Source organism: Malus sylvestris, chromosome 12 (genome assembly GCF_916048215.2).
Source record: "Malus sylvestris chromosome 12, drMalSylv7.2, whole genome shotgun sequence".
NCBI lineage: Eukaryota > Viridiplantae > Streptophyta > Magnoliopsida > Rosales > Rosaceae > Malus > Malus sylvestris.
Window position 1 is genome coordinate 20640123 of NC_062271.1, and position 17751 is coordinate 20657873.

Sequence of the window (17751 nt, forward strand, 5' to 3'; positions counted from 1 at the left end):
AATTGGAGAATAACTAGAACCACATAAGAATTATACTGGTTTGGTGGAATTTTTGTCTACTTCCAGTTGTGATTTCCGTGAGTAGAGAAACCACGACTTCTTTGATTAACAATAGAGTTAAAGTATTTTTGCAAACCCTAGAACTAATCCCTCTCTTTCACGCAGCTCTCTCTCTCTTTCCAGCGGCTGTGTCTAGCTTCACACACTTTCCATAGCCTTGCCACACCATATTTTTAAGTATAGGGTGGTTTACATACCTATTTTATGATTAGTTTCTTATTCTAAAGAACACTTTCTTTCCTTTTCCAAATTATCTTCTAGGATTCCCAATTTAATTGTACAAGAAAACTTTGATTCTTTCCTAGTCCTTTTAATTTTATTAAAAGAATCGGTACACCTTTATTTTTCTTACTATAACACTAAACAAAATAGGACACTAACTGTGAGTCTGTGACGAGCCAAAATCTTAAACACTATGTAGGCGCATTCAATTTGACTAGTTTTCTCACTTCTTTCTTCATCTCCATTGTTTCTCTCATCACGCTTGGAATGCAGAATCCCAGCCTAGTCAAACAAAGAACCATTTGGCTCGTGTTTCTCTTCACTGTCACTAGTATGTACCTTGTCAGCCACTTCCTGCAAATGTTGAAGAAAGCTACTCACAATAGTCTCAACTTCTTTATCATCAGTACAACCCAAAGTCGCAAATCCCCTCGGTGGTACTTGGGATTATGTTTCTCCAAACACTTTTGAAGTTCCACCGCCGTTGATTTTGCAAATCACTTGGTTCTTGGTTAGGTTTCCTAGTGTTTCCAGGATTCCGGGCAATGGGTTGGTTTTCTAGGAGGAGTTCCATGCAGTACAAGAAGAAGAAAGCCGGAAGATTCTCACGGTTATTGGTGGTGGGTTTTCCGGCCCAAAGTGGCTTGTCGAAGATATCTCTGTATGACTCCGGAGCCAATGTTGCATCGGAAGGCAAAGAGTACTTAGCTTGCAGAAGCCTTAGGCTAACCTCTACTTCTGAACTTTGTAAATTGCGTCTTAGCTCTTCATCAATTAGGTTTACAGGATGTGAAGAGCAACTAGATAAAGCTATTTCCATCCCCCTCAGTGGAACCTCAATTTCTTGCAACCTTTCACCTAAGTCCAGATAATTTGGTTCCAGAAATTTGATATGTGGTCTCTCCCACACCATGGTTTCCTGCTTACAAAGAATCGAAAACCTTTAATTTGCTTACGGAGCTAATTCACAAAGCTCAAACTTAATTGCCTATCACAGTTTGACACGTGCAGAAATTTTTTTGTTTTATGTTTTTTATGAGCTATTTTTGTATTTATGTCAAACTGTAATTTACAGGAAGAAGCAAAATAATGTCCTTTTATGAGTTATTAGTAGCTTACCAGATTATTACTGATGCTTTGAAGAAGCTTAGCTGCTTCTTTAGAGAGAGATTGTCCTCGAGAGAGGAGTTCGAGTGCTCCACTCTTGTCTCGGGAAGAGATGGCCTCAACGAAGCGAGCTAACCTCTGAGAAGCATTTCCGGCATACATGCGCCACGATTTACTGACCTGTGAATGCATTATTTCCGTTTCAGTTTACATAATTTGCACAATATGCTTATACCCTTGCAGGCACAATCCTACTATTTGCAGTACGGCTAGAATGTGATCTAGCTAGAATAAGTAGTTCTTGTTGTCTCAGTGTGGTGTTTTATTCGATTTGTACATCCTTAGCCAAACAGATCTTTTAGCACATCAAGCGGGAGATATCATCAATTGCCGCAAAAATGTTAACAATACGATATTCTAAACTACTATAATTTATAGAAGATATAGCAAAAACACTATTTTAATCATCTGTTGCACACACACAAATGCTACATAGATTTGCTTTTTCTTTATTAATAAGGAAGGAAAATAAAGTTTTGACGTAACCTAATTTTAATATGTTTTCTTACACGTTCTCACCACTTTAACTAACCAGAAAGGCTTACATGGATCGTTTTCTTGTTCTTTAGGGTTTATGAGAAAATTAGACAAGACCAAAGGGCTTTTATTGTTGTTTCCATTCCGGCAGTCTCGACATACAACAACCTGCCATCTGCCGTACGACGCTGTTTTGTAGTAAACTTTGTGTTTCCAAATTAGCTGGATGCATGTATTATAATTTCCTTCATTCTGATTGGTTCAGTTGTCAAAGCTCTAAACTAATACAGTTTAGACATATAAAATGCAAATAATTATCAGTTTTTAACTGATAAGTATATATAGAAGCTGTTACACAATGATGGCTGTATAGTAGATTAATAAAGAGTTCAAAAAAATATTTCCAACAAGAAAATATTACTTAGTAAAATACACGTGTAAAGAGTTCAAAAAAAAAAAAAAAGGATAGTTACCTCATAGTAAGATAGCCAAGGATAAGGAAACAACATAGCAACAACAGAAGCGAAAGCTCCAAGGACAGTGCTTGATGCAACACCAAGTGGATGCATGACAACTCCAGTTTGTGCCCCATGAATCACAGCGCCAACATAAACATTCACAAACTGCCCAAACGCAATTCTCTTCGACATCAAGTGCGTGGACTCCGGCAATGCCACCACAAAAGCACTCAGAGCAACAGCCACCACCGCTACCTCCACCGTGAAGTTTTTAGGCTCCACCAGCCAAAGGGTCAGCACAGAAGACAAAAGTACCTGTGCCGTGGCAAAGATCACATGCCAACAGCTTCTCATGACGTCCCCAAGCGTTTCATGTACGAAAAGGACGGGTAGGTTATGTACTTTTTAAGTTGTGGAGGTCCATAGAGGACGGTGCAGTCGACAATGGTGCATGCCAAAGCCGTGCGAAGGGCGGAGCCTAGGCGCATCCGCCACAGGGATTGGGTTTGGTAATCCCCCATTGTCGTGGAGACGGACAATTTATGCTCACGGACACTTGTGAAACAAGGAATTAATGGTGTGAATTCAGATGGAAGGGTTTTTGCGCTTCAAGTGTTGGGAAGCTTGTTGGTTTGGCATACAACCTGATGACTGATGAGCATGCATGAAGGGTTGAGAGGGAAGGCTGGTTTGGAGGAGAAGGAATACATACATTATACATGCTCTCATGGAGCAACTTGTATATTATATTTATACTAGAAGCTTGACCTAACTCAACATTTAATCACAGGCATTTAAAATTTCTTTTTTTTTATCTTTTTGGTACTGGAGAAAATAAGAGTTTTGGTTTTTTTTTTTTTTTTTTTAGTACATCAATTTTTTTACATTAAGGGAAATGAGACTTCGGTTAAGCTACACAATTGGCAGTCTAATTTGGTATCGAATTCGCTATTTGCGAGATTTGAACCTAAGGCCTCTCACTTTTAAGTGAAAAGAAATAGTACTAGGCCTGGCAAATGGGTCGTGTCTATCGTGTTTGTGTTGTTTTCATGTAACACCTGTTGTCATAACGGGTCGTGTCATGTCACACCCGTTATCTTAATGGGTCCTTAACAGGTCGGGTCACTTTACCCAACGGTAAAGTGACCCAACCCGTTATGACCCGTTAAGAAAAATATATATTTTTTCTTAAATTTGCACATACCACACATTGCCACATAAATATTACTTCAAAACATTAAAACACATTTTTCGTTTAAATACTACATCTACACTCGAAAATAAGAGTTTAATAAACAAACATCCATATACTACTAGTATATTACAAAATATTAAATGTGCAAAGATATGCAAAATGAAAGAGTTTTTGTTTTCAAGGTTGTGAAGTTTTTTTCAAAAGTTTAAACATTGCCAATGGAACTCAAAGCTTGCATGTTATTCCTTGGGGTGTGATATCCACACACCTCTTTTTACTTCTCACACACCCTTCTAATTTTCGGTCGTCAGATCGGATGAAATGAAGAAGATCAACGGACATAAATTAACAAGGGGTGTGTGAGAAGTAAAAAGGGGTGTGTGGATAGCACACCCCTATTCCTTTTACAAAATCCTCAATTTTCATCGATCATAATGACATAAGATTTTGTGGTATCCACTAGTGTAAATATTTTAAATTGAAGATCGAATTCATTCATTGTATTCATATAGGGTCAAGGAGTGTAGTTGTAAAAAATCATCAAAATCGGAGTTAAAATAACCGTTAAATCGTGATTTTTTGTTGATAACCGTAAAAAAGTTTTGTCATGTTACTTGATCTCTGAATGTTTGTTTTTTGTGATTTTTGACGTATGCCATCTTGAAGCATGTACAAACAAGTTTGATGGTTGGATCGTTGAAATTAGTTTCGTAGAATGTGTATCGCATCAAAACGATAGATTCACTAACACTTAGAATTTATTTGTACTTTCATTAAGTATAACATAAGATTTTGTGGTATCCACTAGTGTAAATATTTAAATTGAAGATCGAATTCATTCATTGTATTCATATAGGGTTAAGGATTGTAGCTGTAAAAAATCATCAAAATCGAAGTTAAAATAACCGTTAAATTATGATTTTTCGTTGATAACTGTCAAAAAGTTTTGTCTCGTTACTTGATCTCTGAATGTTTGTTTTTTTCAATTGTTGGCGTATGCGATCTCAAAGTATATATAAACATGTTTGACAATTGGATTGTTGAAACTAGTTTCGTAGAATGCGTATCTCATCAAAACAATAGATTCAATAACTCTTAAGAGTTTATTCATACTTTCATTCAGTATAACATAAGATTTTGTGGTATCCACTAGTGTAAATATTTTAAATTGAAGATCGAGTTCATTCATTGTATTCATATAGGGTCAAGGAGTGTACTGTAAAAAATCATCAAAATCAGAGTTAAAATAACCGTTAAATCGTGATTTTTCGTTGATAACCGTCGAAAAGTTTTGTCCCATTACTTGATCTTTAAATGTTTGTTTTTTGCGATTTTTTGCTGATGCGATTTTGAAGCATATACAAACAAGTTTGACGGTTGAATCGTTGAAATTAGTTTCGTAGAATTCGTATAATACTTAAGAAATTGATATATAATTATTATAGTTTTTAGAGGTATAAAATTGTTAAATTAATATATATAATTATTATAGTATTTTTTTAGGGTTATAAAATTATAAAATTAATAATTTGCTTATTGTGTATCGTGTTACCCACGTGTAGACCTGAACCAATCCATTGTCTTAACAGGTGCTTATCGGGTTACCCGATAACGACCCGATTCGTTATCGTGTCAACCCGAACACCTATTAATTTCGTGTCGGGTTATCGGGTTGTGTCAGGAATTGCCAGACCTAAGAAATATCACTAAATTGTAGTACTGAGTGGCAGTTTTGAAATAAATTAAAAGAAAGGAATAGGCCATTAGAGTGATATCATGTTTCAATTGATGGGTTGGCAAAAGGACCAAGTGAGTAAAACACAAACTATTTGGCCTATTTTAAGTTATAAAATCTTGGAAAAGTAATTTAAAACTTAAGGCTCTTTTTATAAATTTGTGTTTTCTTCTTTTCTACTTAAAATTACCAAAAAAAAAAAAACTATGGGGAAGCATATCCAGGAGTAGTCACATTCGCTAGACTGAATGTGTTCCTTCCATGTGTACTGGGGGAGTAGCCACATTCACTAGACCGAATGTGTTCCTTCCATGTGTACTGGGTTTGTATTCCCCTCCCCTCAATTTAGATTAGTTTAAAATAAAATATTGCTTTGGTGGTTAGGCTCTTTCTATTCAACCTATTATGTCATGGGTTGAAAGCACCCCCCCCCCCCCTCAAAAAAAAACCACCCCAACCACCCCAAACTTAGGGTAAATTAGTGTAGAATATCATTTATAATAAAAATAATCCTCGTCCCTTTAGTGTAAATATATGGTTGCATAAAAAAATAGAGAAAGACTAAAGAGAGAAAAGTGAGAAAACAGATTTTAGTTTTTATTAGGAAAAAAAAAAAAAAGTTTCACATACCTACCTTCATTTGAAAAATATTAAAATTTTGCTTAATCTAGATCATTAGCTACTAAAATCTCCTAATCAAAATTGAAGTTTGTGATATCTTTGTACAGTTTGTTTGCCATTTAAAAGCTTATATTTGGTTAATTGCAGCATAAATCTGGCATCTAGATTTAAGCTACTAGAATCTTATATATCCATTCGGATTTTTTTTTTCTGCCCATTTTCCTACAGTTTTCGTAAGCATCGACCGTGGAGACTTTGTGATCGTTCCCTTCCTACAACTCAACATTTGAGGAACTACTTATTTAATAATTTTATTTACTCTTTTTTTGTTATGAATAATTTATAAATTTATGTTTATAAATTATAGGGTTAAGTACGAAAACTTATACTCAACATTATGGGGGATCTCAAATTAATCTCAACCTTTCAAAACGTTCAAAACATTAACTACCTAACGTTTTGAAAATTAGACAACTGATAAGTTACTAGGGACTTTATCAACATTAAGTGGTGACGTCAATAACATTAAATGATGAGGTGGTCAAATACTAAAGTTAGTTTTCACTAATTGACATCTTTGGAGTTCTAATCCTCCAAATTGCCCCATTTTATCCAAGTTAAACCATAAATTTGCTTAGCTACATGCCCCCAATTTGGAGATACAAATTTCTATAGGTGAATTGAGAATCAAACCACGCTTAATATCCGTTCATTTCATCCCTTAATGCTAGTGAACCTAATAGATGTCAAATTTTCAAAACTTTTTAAATAGTTATTTGGAACATTTTAAAGGTTACGACCAATTTGAAATCACCACTAAAAGTTTGGTAATTATTTGCACATAACCCTAAATTGTATCCCAAGAAAGTGACTTAAATTTTTTTTTTAAATCAAAAAATTATTAATACTTTCATTTACATTTAGGTGAAGGAGAGATTTAAACCTGAGACACAAAAAGTTGATGAAGAAACCATTAAATCTGTTACCAGGGTAATCGAGTACTTACAAGTGACTTGAAAATTTGATACTAGTAAAATAATTTTACCAGGAATGAGAATAGCTTTCTCTTCCCCAATTCTCAATGTCAAAACCCCTTGTTCCACATCAATTAAAGTCCTAGCTGTGATAAGAAATGGCCTACCCAAAATCAACTGAGTCTCATAATCTTCTTCCATATCCAACACCAAGAAATCTGCTGGAAAAATCAGCTTGTCAACCTTCACTAACACATCTTCGATAATTCCCTCTGGATATGCAATTGATCTATCCGCCATCTGCAAAGAAACAGTAGTGGGTTTAATTTCCCCTATTCCAATGTTCTTAGCAACAGATAAAGGTAATAAATTAATACTAGACCCCAAATCACATAATGCTTTTTCAAACAAATTAGTGCCAATAATGCATGGAATTTTGAAACTCCCTCTATCTTTTTGCTTGAGCGGAAGCTTTCTTTGAAGGATTGCACTGCATTCTTCTGTCAACTGAATCTTCTCATGATCGCCAAATTTTCTTTTCTTTGAGATGATATCCTTCATGAATTTAGCATAATTCGGCATCTGCTCCAAAGCATCGGTAAATGGAATATTAATCTCCAATTTCTTAAACATCTCTAAGAATTTGAAATACTTCTCATCTAACATATTCTTCTTGAGCCGTTGAGGAAAAGGAATAGGGGGCACATATGGCTTCACGGGTTGGACAACAGGTTTAGGGAGTGGCGTGGCTGCAATGACTAATTGTGGTGAAGCTTTTGAAGTGGTTCCCAATATAGCTAGTGGTTGTACAACATCGGACAATGGCTGCTCCTCTTGTGAAATGGTTTCTACCTTTTCTTCCTCATTGTTTTTCTCAAAATCAGCTGTTGTTTTCACTTGTTTCCCTCTTCGAAGAGTTATTGCTTTAGCTTGCTCATGGTTTCTCGGATTAACTTCAGTTTGGCTTGGAAAAGAACATTTTTCTCTAACTGCTAAAGAATGAGCTAACTGCCCCATTTGAATCTCCAAATTTTTTATTAAGGCAGCCTGGTTATGAAGAGTTGTCTCAGTTTTGCTCATAAATTGATTTGTATTGACAGAAAGAGTATTCACGTTACCAGCAAGCTATGCAATGACATCTTCCAAATTATTCTTCTTCTCTTGAGGTTGGAAACCAGATGGTGGCTTTTGTACATTCTGATTATTGACCCATGAGAGATTTGGATGGTTTCTCCATCCTTGATTATAAGTATTGGAGTATGGATCGTTACCAGGACGTCTGTAAGCATTCACCATGTTTGCTTGCTCTTGAACAAATTCTGGAAAATCAACACTATACGGATAACCAACTGTGGCATGACCAGGAACTGCACATATGGAACAAACCTCTTGAACTGATGCTCTCCCATTCATAGAAAGCAAAGTGTCAAGTTTACTAGCAATCGCATCGACTTGTGCCTTTGAAGCAAATTAGGTAGAATTATTAATCTCAAAAACTCCTGCCCGTCTTCCTTTTGCTTCAGAATGTTGTGTTTCGGGTGCTAGAGTATCAAAAAGTGCTTGACATTCGGCTGGCGTCTTGTTCTTAATTGATCCCCCTACATAGTTGTTCACTGCAGCTTTGCTTGAAACTGTTAATCCTTTATAAAATATCCGCATGAGAACTAGAGCAGGCAAACCATGGTGCGGACACTGAATCAACAAATTATTAAATCTCTCCCATGCCTCAGAAAACGTCTCATCTGCCTGTTGAGTGAACTGCATGATATTATCTCTAAGGGTATCGGTCTTCTGGGTCGAAAAGAATTTCTCCAAAAATTTATTTTGAATATCGTTCCAACTCGTCAAGGTTCTAGGCCTCAAAGAATTCAACCAAGTCTTCTCTTTGTCTTTCATAGTGTATGGAAAGACCTTCATCCTGAGATGTTCCTCGGTGACTCCTTTTACCAATGCCATGTTGGACACCATATTAAAGATATCTCTAATATGTGCCAATGGATCTTCAGTGCTCATGCCATGAAAAAAAGGCATCATATTAAAGTGGATAGTCTTCAATTCATAATTCCTTGCAGCTGCAGGAAGAGCTATGCTCGACGGTGATTCCGGAATGGTTGGAATATCAAGATCTCCCATCGTTTCATTCTGAACTAACGCCATCTTGCTCTCTTGCTGTTGTTCTATCTCACCGACTTCTCTTTGGTCTCTTCGGATTTCACGAAGTCTTTTCTCAATTTCTGGTTCAAACTCAAGTAATACACAATCTGACGAATGAGTACCAAGCATTCACCTTCAAGAAACAATGAAAAAGAAAAGAAAAAAAATGAGAAAGCACCGAGAAAAATTGATCAAAATAAAAAAAAACGAAAATAAAAATTAAATAAACTGAAAATCACAAAAGCAAACTTAAATTAAATTCGATCCGAGGCAGCGGCGCCAAAAACTTGTTGTAGATAATTGCAAGTGTACAATATCGTCCAAATAATATAGTGATAAGTAGAGTGTTGTTCAAACAAGGATCGGATTAACCTAAATTTACTATTGAGATTGACTTCAAACTAAACTTAAATAAAAGATGGATAACGATGACAAATTCAAATATGCAAAAACCCAAGCGAAATTGAAAATATCAATTGATCAAACATGAAGTAAAAGTGAATGAATTATGAAAAATTAATATATTGAAGCACTAGGACATCAGGTTCCTCATTCTCAATCCCATCTAATCCCGTTATTCATATTAAACTCAAATTATTCACATGTTGCTAGCAATTATCCCTTGATTCGTCAATATTTCCTTTCAGAATATACTAACTGTGTTTCTAACTATCTACCCATGCTATGTCTAGCCACAGAAGTAGATAATCGAATCCCTTTACGCTAAATGGATAATTTCACAATACTACACAAGTCATAACCAGTATGTCTACTCAATTATGTAATTCATGGTAATTGTTATGAGAAGCAATCTACTAAACTCAACCTGTCAGTCCCAATTTAGTTCTTCACACAAATAATGGCCAGTTATTTGATAACGATAAAGCACAATAACAATTACTCAACATGGAAAACAACTGAGATCAATATGAAATAATAAGAATTAGATGTTCATGATAAGAGTACACCCTAATCCTAGCAAAATGACTTAGTTCATGATTAAACTAATGACAAACATGGATGAATTCGATGACATAAAGAAACCCAAAACCCCAATTCTGGAACCGTGTGCGATGAACCCCAAAACTGCCACCTTCTGTCGAGAGTCCCCCTACTGGAAGGCTGTGAGTATGCGTTATATCTCCCCCTTCCTCCTCTTGCGGCTGCAGGATTCTTCCCCTTTTAATGTGCCGCAACCTTCTTGATAAGGGGATTAAAACCTTCCCCCTCTTGGAATAGTCCACGCCAGTTTTTATGAAGCCCAAATTGGACTTAATTTGATAAAGCCCGAATTCCAGCACCACTCTCACATAGCATCAGTCCACTTCGTTATTCTTTCGTGCTTTCCTTGTAATTCTTCTAAAAAATCCAGTTTTCTCCGAAAAAATAACTTCTATAAAAATCACACAAAATACATCAAATCCAACTGTTTTATATCAAACCATGACTAAATTAATAGGTAAAAGAGATACAAAATATACCTATTATATCAACCTAACAATAACCAAACTTGCAATTTTGGGCATGTGTATCATGTTCTGCTTCATTCCCAAGTAACTATTTGAAGGTTTGTGATCATATCTTAATTGGGTTTTTATTGATTCTAGAATCCATTTTCCTATTTATTGGGACAAAACAGGTGGGGAAATGATTTTCCGCACCTTGTTTTCTCCTTCCTTAGTTTATTTATGTCTCTTGATTCTTAAGTTCTTCAATCTAAAGATCATAAATAAGCATCGAATGTGCGAAAATCATTTTCCAATAGATATATTATCACTTATGATGATGGTCAATTGTTGAGGTATGTGAAAGTATAAATTCTACAAATATGAATAGCTAAACAAACAATCTAGAAGCATTAACGGTTGATAAACACCAAGATGCTTGTGAATGACTGTGACTAGTATTTTTCCTACCATATAGTACATATCAATATGGCAATATCTAATCTAACATGTCTTGTCAAGGAAGCGTTCTTAGTTCTCTCCGACTATATATCTTCTTGTGTCTATCTGTCACGTCATGTGTACCGATTACAAGACATATTTTCTCCTTGTTCATACTCAAAAGGATTAGGTTACACAACTACATTTACCAAAATAACAAAGCAAACCGTCCGTCCATAGCAAACAATCACCTTATACCAGAAGGGTGGGTTTTATGTTTGGCTCTCATTATCTCATATATAACCAACGAAAATAATGACTCTGTTTGGATTTATATGGTCGAAATATTCTAAGCATTTACTAAATCTTCATTTCAATCGCATTATCCCTTTTCTTTTGTGGTATTACGAAGAAGAAAGAGACTTTGACAAAAAAAATATATATATAAAAAAACAAAAACAAAAAGTTGGGAAAAGAAAATAAATAAGTAAAGATTTGAGAGGGAAATTCAACTCATGAGCTAACTACCACAACGATTACTAAGAAACGACGGTTGTCTATTGTATACATTTATGCACTTTTTTATGAAACAGTCTAACATATTATGTTACTATCACCATATAGTTGGGCATGATTCTAGTAATTGACAACTTTACAACACAAATGCCTAACATGAGGACATCTTTTTCTAGTCTGAGAGCTCCTAATATGTTGTCGAATCATAATCGGGCATTCAAATAAAATTTCACTTAATCAACAGCCTTTGACTAGTTTTCACAAAGAGTACAAACTGCAAGCATACATGAACTCCATTTATCTTGTCTAATAAAACAAATTCATGTTTCAGCAATGCATGCAAACATGCCTAGTTACCTTCCTAACTTGGAATTCCCAATGGGGTTAATATCAGAGATGGGTAGTTCTCTGATGAGGCAATAGAGCCTGACTCAAATTTGGTGTAAATTCGACTCGATGTGACTCGTCCCTTTCGCGTGACTTCATACGATTAAGAAGAAAACGAACTTATAACAAGTAAAATGCCTAATTGCCCTCGAAATATAGATTAATATATTATCAATATACCCAAAAATTACATGAATTAGCTCCGAAGCCAAATCAAATCAAAACCTCCGTAACTGAGCTGTTCCACACTGCGCATAATGTCAGCTTAACACAAAAGAACCTACAATCTTGGTCATAACCTATTCCTAAGTTATTGGACTGTCTGTGGATCCACCAAGCACTTGTTGTATCTATTCGGGCAGGAATTTCACTGGGAAGGGTCCCTGGCTCGAGCACACAACTCCCCGAGGAGTTGGCACTTTGGTTGATTGTCGGGCTCTTGCTTGTTGAGAGGTTGCAAGAGAAGGACAAAGTTAGTTCTGAAATGTGCCTTTGTGGGGCCTTAGGTGTAGGCCTTGAGATTCGCAATCAAAACTAACTAAGTGCTAAGGCGTGCCACTGCCATCTCTGTATGACAGATGTAGAACAAATGTATTTAAGCCGATTACTTGCACCCCAAATTATTCTGACTTCTTGTTATCAAAGGATTGTAGTGGATGGGTTAAGTCCACATTAAATTCTTTTCTATGCTTTGAGACCAAGGACTTTCAGTTTGTTATCTTGTATGCTTAAAGGGTGAAGGTCTAGATCTGATTAAATCACTGGTTTGGTTCCCATTTAGCCTTTTTAATGATGGTAAATCACTAAATAAACTAGATCTGAGCACTAATGGAACTTTGGACCATCAAAAGACTCGAAATGACTTGAATAAATGCTAAGGAATACATTATAACACCATATCTATTGATTTAAAGACAAAACAAAGAGAGTCGGGCAAGATTTCACCTTGTCGGGCAAGGTTTAAACGTCTTACTGTCTTCTCTCTTTGTGGCTATAAGGGATTGAGTACTAAAATGAGATGAAAGGTGAACAAGATCACATAAGAGAATCGATACTACATCATTTGGAAAATGTAGCAGAGCTTTTACACTAGACAAAAGATGTCTTTCTAAGGAGGATCTATGGCTAAAAGGGTGCAGAATTTGGACAAGGCACAACTTTCTGGGTATTTGCTTGACTGAGAGGCAAGTTGTATGTTTGTTTGTTTGATTGAGTGTCGTTGTCTCTAGGCCCTCTTCCTCCTTTTATAAACGAATTGGCCCCAACTGTGTTGTTTCTGTTCTAGCCCGAAAGTAACTAAAATGGTAGTGAGTCATCAGCCATTTTACATGTTCTGCCATCCAAAAAGTACTTTTGGGCCAAGAGTAGGTAGATTTCCATCGATTGTCACTTCTCTTGTAAGCACCTAGCCTTTGCATTAATGGGGAGCCGTCATATTGCCTTGAGATGGATGATCTAGGCTTCAGGCAAAACCTTCTTTATTGAACTCTTTTGGGCTTTCTTCTCTTGAAGCCCAAAGTTAAATACTAACCCAAACAATATCATCTTGAACTTATTCATATTTTGTTACCATTCACACTGCCCAACTGTAGCGTAGCGTGGTTCCTTGGGCTCAAATGGCAAGACAAACGAAATTAAAAGGACGACCCCAACTAACAAGGTTCCCCAATTTGCGCCCCCGGGTGGGGGGAGTTTGGGAATTCTCTCTTTCCAGTCCCCAAAATTCTGTGTCACTTGATTGTGTAATTCCGATGATGAAAGATAGTTGAAGACTTCTTTTGCGAGCGAATCCGAGATAGAAACTTCAATGGTGGAGAAAATCGCAGCTTTTGCTTGCAGTAGGAAGTAGACTTCCTCTTTTGGCCTTGGCTTTTACCATCACTTCTTGATACATTTCCTGCACAATAAATAATTCTAAGCTTAGAATGCCGAAATTAAAAGGGGATTAGACAATAACTGTGGCGTGCAACAAGAAAGAAAAAGGAAAACCGTAGAGTATACATGATGTTTAAACCTGTAGAAAAAGAATATGTGGATGAAAAGTATATTTCATTAATACGTGAATACCAATATATACAATCACATTCCTTGCACACCAAGGTATTAACCCTACAAGTTAGGGATACAAATTAGGAATACAAATATAATTAGGATTACAATCAACTAATACTTCTATTTGTCTAACACTCCCCCTCAAGTTGGAGAGTGGATGTCAAGAACTCCCAACTTGCATAACATAGTCGAAAACTTGTCCTTCCCGAGAGGCTTGGTGAACAAATCTGCCAATTGGTGCGCCGTACCCACAAACTTGGTTGTTATAGTTCCATCTGCAATCTTATCTCGTATAAAGTGACAATCCATCTCAATATGACGAGTTCGTTCATGAAAAACAGGATTAGCTGTTATATGTAACGCTGCTTGATTATCGCAAAACAAGACGGAAGGACTTCCTAAAGGAATGTTCAAATCCTTCAACAAAAAACGAAGCCAAATTAACTCACAACAAGCACCTGCCATAGCCCTGTATTCTGCCTCAGCTGAAGAAAGTGAAACAGTTTTCTGACGCTTTGTCCGCCACGAAATCAAAGAATTTCCCAAGAATACACAATACCCAGTAGTCGAACGGCGAGTGATAGGACAACCTGCCCAATCAGAGTCACAGAAAGCAGCTAATTTGGTTTGATTGTCAGAACTAAATAATAAGCCTTGACCTGGAGTAGACTTCAAATAACGAACAACACGAAGTGCAGCATCCATATGAGGTATACGTGGCTCGTGCATAAACCGACTCAAAACATGCACGGAATAAGTGATATCCGGCCGAGTTATAGTAAGGTAGATTAGCCGTCCTATTAAACGCCGATATTTTTCAGGATCTTTGAGAAGTTCTCCTTTATCAGATAATTTAGTATCATCCATAGGAAAAGCGATGGGCCGTGCTCCCAGAAAACCATAATCCTTGAGAATCTCTAATGCATACTTACGCTGTGAAATATAAATCCCACGTTGGGATCGAGAAACCTCAATACCCAAAAAATATTTTAAATCACCAAGGTCTTTTATCCGAAAATGGTCACGGAGAAAAGATTTCAAAGCATTGATGGCACTGACGTCGTTGCCTGTAATCACAATATCATCCACATAAATGAGTAAGGCTGTGAAGGAATTACCGGACTTTCTGGTGAACAGTGAATAATCAGCTTTGGACTGTTGAAAACCAGCGGAAAGAATGGCACTAGTGAACTTGGCAAACCATTGGCGAGAAGCTTGCTTGAGACCGTAAAGAGATTTGTGAAGGCGACACACAAGATTCTCCCCCTGTCGCCGAAGACCAGGAGGAGGAGACATATAAATTTCCTCATGTAAATCACCATGCAAGAAAACATTATTAACATCGAGTTGATGAAGAGACCAAGACTGACTAGCAGCAAGGGCAAGAAGACAACGTACTATAATCATCTTAGCAGTAGGAGAAAATGTGTCATGATAATCAATACCAGCAGCTTGAGTAAAGCCCTTAGCAACCAAGCGAGCTTTATAACGCTCTATGGAACCGTCAGAATTATGCTTCAGTTTGTACACCCACTTACAAGCAATAGGAACTTTGCCAGGAGGCAAGGGAGTCAATGTCCAAGTACCATTGGCATGTAAAGCCTCAAGTTCGTCAGCCATGGCCCGACGCCAATTAGGATCACGAGCAGCCTCTGCAAAAGAAGATGGCTCCAAACTCCGACTGACGGAGTAAATATATGAAAGATGGGGTGGAGAGATGCGGTGGTAAGAAATAAAGTTACAAAGAGGATATCGCGTACCTTTGACAGAACCGGGCTGCGAAGTCGACGAAGGGTGTGGAGGCAGAATCACCTGCGAGCAAACATAGTCCTTTAAATATTGGGGAGGGTTGTGGGTGCGGGAAGAAGTGCGGGTAGAAGGATTGGCAGTGGGTAGTGACTGAGGAGGGGGGACCGTGAGGGTGGAGGAAGGAGTGGGGTTGTCGGTGGAATAGGGAATGGGTGGGGCCGGTTGGGAAAGGGTATTAGTGGGGGACGGGAAAGGTGAGATGGAAATGGGGTGGGGTGGAGAGGTGGTATCTGGAATAGGGGACGGATGGATAGGTGATGTGGCAGGTGAGGGAGGAGAGAAAGGACACGTGGGTCGGGGAGAGGGTGGGTAAGAAATATCTTGGGAAGGTGGAAAAGACAGAGGAGGGGTGATGGGTGGTGTAGGTGGGGGCGTGGCAGCAAAAGGAAAAGTGTTTTCATGAAAAATTACATCGCGACTGGTGAAGGTGCGGTGGGTTTCTAAGTCATATAATTTGTAAGCTTTTTGACCATGAGGATAACCAATGAAGGTGCATCGATGGGCCCGAGGGGAAAATTTAGTGGTAGGGTTGATGGAAGTGGCATAAGTGAGACAACCGAAGACACGGAAGTGGTCATATGATGGGGGTTTAGTATGGAGGACCTCAAAAGGAGATTTATTATGCAAAAGTCGAGTAGGGAGACGATTGATGGTATAGGCAGCGGTAAGGACACATTCACCCCAAAATTTGAGTGGAAGATGGGATTGAAATCGAAGGGTGCGAGCGGTTTCAAGAAGGTGCCTATGTTTGCGTTCAACAACGCCATTTTGTTGGGGGGTGTAGACACATGAAGTTTGAAAAAGAACCCCATTATCAGAAAAAAAATTGCGAAGAGAAATAAATTCTCCACCATTATCGGTACGAATGCTTTGAACCTTTGTATGAAATTGGGTTTGAACATATGCAAAAAATTGTTTGATGATGGGTTGAGTATCATATTTATGTTGCATGAGAAAGACCCACGTAAATCGGGAAAAATCATCCACAATAGTCAAAAAATAATGAGCGCCAGTAAGGGAAGATTGACGATTCGGACCCCAAATATCACAATGAATTAAAGCAAAAGGAAAAGTTGTTGAAATTGAACTTAAACCAAAAGGTTGACGGGTTTGTTTGGCCAGAGGACAAACATCACAAACATGACTAGAATCTAAGGGACAATTAAGGAAAGTAGATGCTAGAACTTGCAGACTGCGAGAAGAAAGGTGACCAAGACGCCGATGCCATAAGGGAGAAGGTACAGTGATGATGTTGCATAGAGGTTGACAGGTGGGGAGAGAGGATGCAAGGGCCACAAGGTAATAAAGGTCGCCACGTCGCTTACCCACACCAATCGTCGCCTTCGAAACCAAGTCCTGCAAAACACACCAAGAAGGAAAAAAGGTTATGGAACACGATAAACCATCTGTAAGCTTACCAACCGATAAAAGGTCCACTTTAAAATTAGGGACACATAAAACATCGTCCAAATCAATCGAGGAATTTAAACGAATAGTTCCAGTTAAAGTAATGGGAGCGGTGGCACCACTAGGCAGAGAAACGGGTGGCAAGTGCGACGTAGAAGTATTAACCAAACACGAAGCAGAAGAAGTGATATGATTCGTGGCGCCGCTGTCAATGATCCATTGACCATGACAAGAAGCCACGGGTAACAAACCTTGGGCAAAATCAGTACTGGTAACGGCATGGGCCTGAGGAGGAGGGGGCGAGGTGTCATTGAGAGCGGCAAGAAGGCGGGAATGTTGCTCGGCAGAAAGATTAGGCATGGCAACCTGCAATTCATGCAGAGTGGGCTGACTGTTCACATGATGGGCGGATGGGCCAGGTTGTGATGGGCCGCTGGGGCCTAAGGGGGACCGAGAAGCACCATTAGTGCTGCGGGCAGAAGAGGCAGCGACGCTGCTACGGCCAGAAGAAGCAGATCCACTGCTGCGCGCAGAACCAGTAGAAGTCGAATGGCGGCGAGGTGGTCTCCACGGCTGACTATGAAGGGGATGGCCAACGGGATACCCATGCAGTTTATGGCAAGTGTCACGG

The 17751-nt window shown here is 38.1% G+C and overlaps 2 protein-coding genes and 1 pseudogene across 2 annotated transcripts; 1 reads left to right on the forward strand and 2 right to left on the reverse strand.

Annotated features, from left to right (window-relative positions):
* Window positions 1-564: 564 nt before the first annotated feature.
* Window positions 565-2738, reverse strand: LOC126592239 (uncharacterized). Its single transcript, XM_050257961.1, has 4 exons — window positions 2400-2738; window positions 1402-1569; window positions 746-1201; window positions 565-636 (listed from the first exon to the last, which is right to left on the reverse strand). The coding sequence occupies exons 1-4, from the start codon at window positions 2736-2738 to the stop codon at window positions 565-567; spliced, it is 1035 nt and encodes a 344-aa protein (XP_050113918.1).
* Window positions 2739-6855: 4117 nt separating this feature from the next.
* LOC126592240 (uncharacterized) lies at window positions 6856-7926 on the reverse strand. The gene is made up of 2 exons (XM_050257962.1): window positions 6981-7926; window positions 6856-6878 (listed from the first exon to the last, which is right to left on the reverse strand). Exons 1-2 carry the CDS (start codon window positions 7924-7926, stop codon window positions 6856-6858), a joined length of 969 nt encoding a protein of 322 aa, XP_050113919.1.
* A 658-nt stretch (window positions 7927-8584) lies between these two features.
* Window positions 8585-8691, forward strand: LOC126594655 (small nucleolar RNA R71; annotated as a pseudogene).
* Window positions 8692-17751: the final 9060 nt, after the last annotated feature.

What these genes read in the sequence shown, in the direction of transcription:
- LOC126592239 (XM_050257961.1), bottom strand. Translation starts at nt 2,738, where the DNA reads ATGAGAAGCTGTTGGCATGTGATCTTTGCCACGGCACAGGTACTTTTG. An exon ending in CTTGGCTATCTTACTATGAG is followed by an intron (nt 1,570 to 2,399) that starts GTAACTATCCTT and finishes ATGCATTCACAG; the next exon opens with GTCAGTAAATCGTGGCGCAT. An exon ending in AAAGCATCAGTAATAATCTG is followed by an intron (nt 1,202 to 1,401) that starts GTAAGCTACTAA and finishes CTTTGTAAGCAG; the next exon opens with GAAACCATGGTGTGGGAGAG.
- LOC126592240 (XM_050257962.1), bottom strand. Translation starts at nt 7,926, where the DNA reads ATGGGGCAGTTAGCTCATTCTTTAGCAGTTAGAGAAAAATGTTCTTTT. An exon ending in GAAAGCTATTCTCATTCCTG is followed by an intron (nt 6,879 to 6,980) that starts GTAAAATTATTT and finishes TTTGTGTCTCAG; the next exon opens with GTTTAAATCTCTCCTTCACC.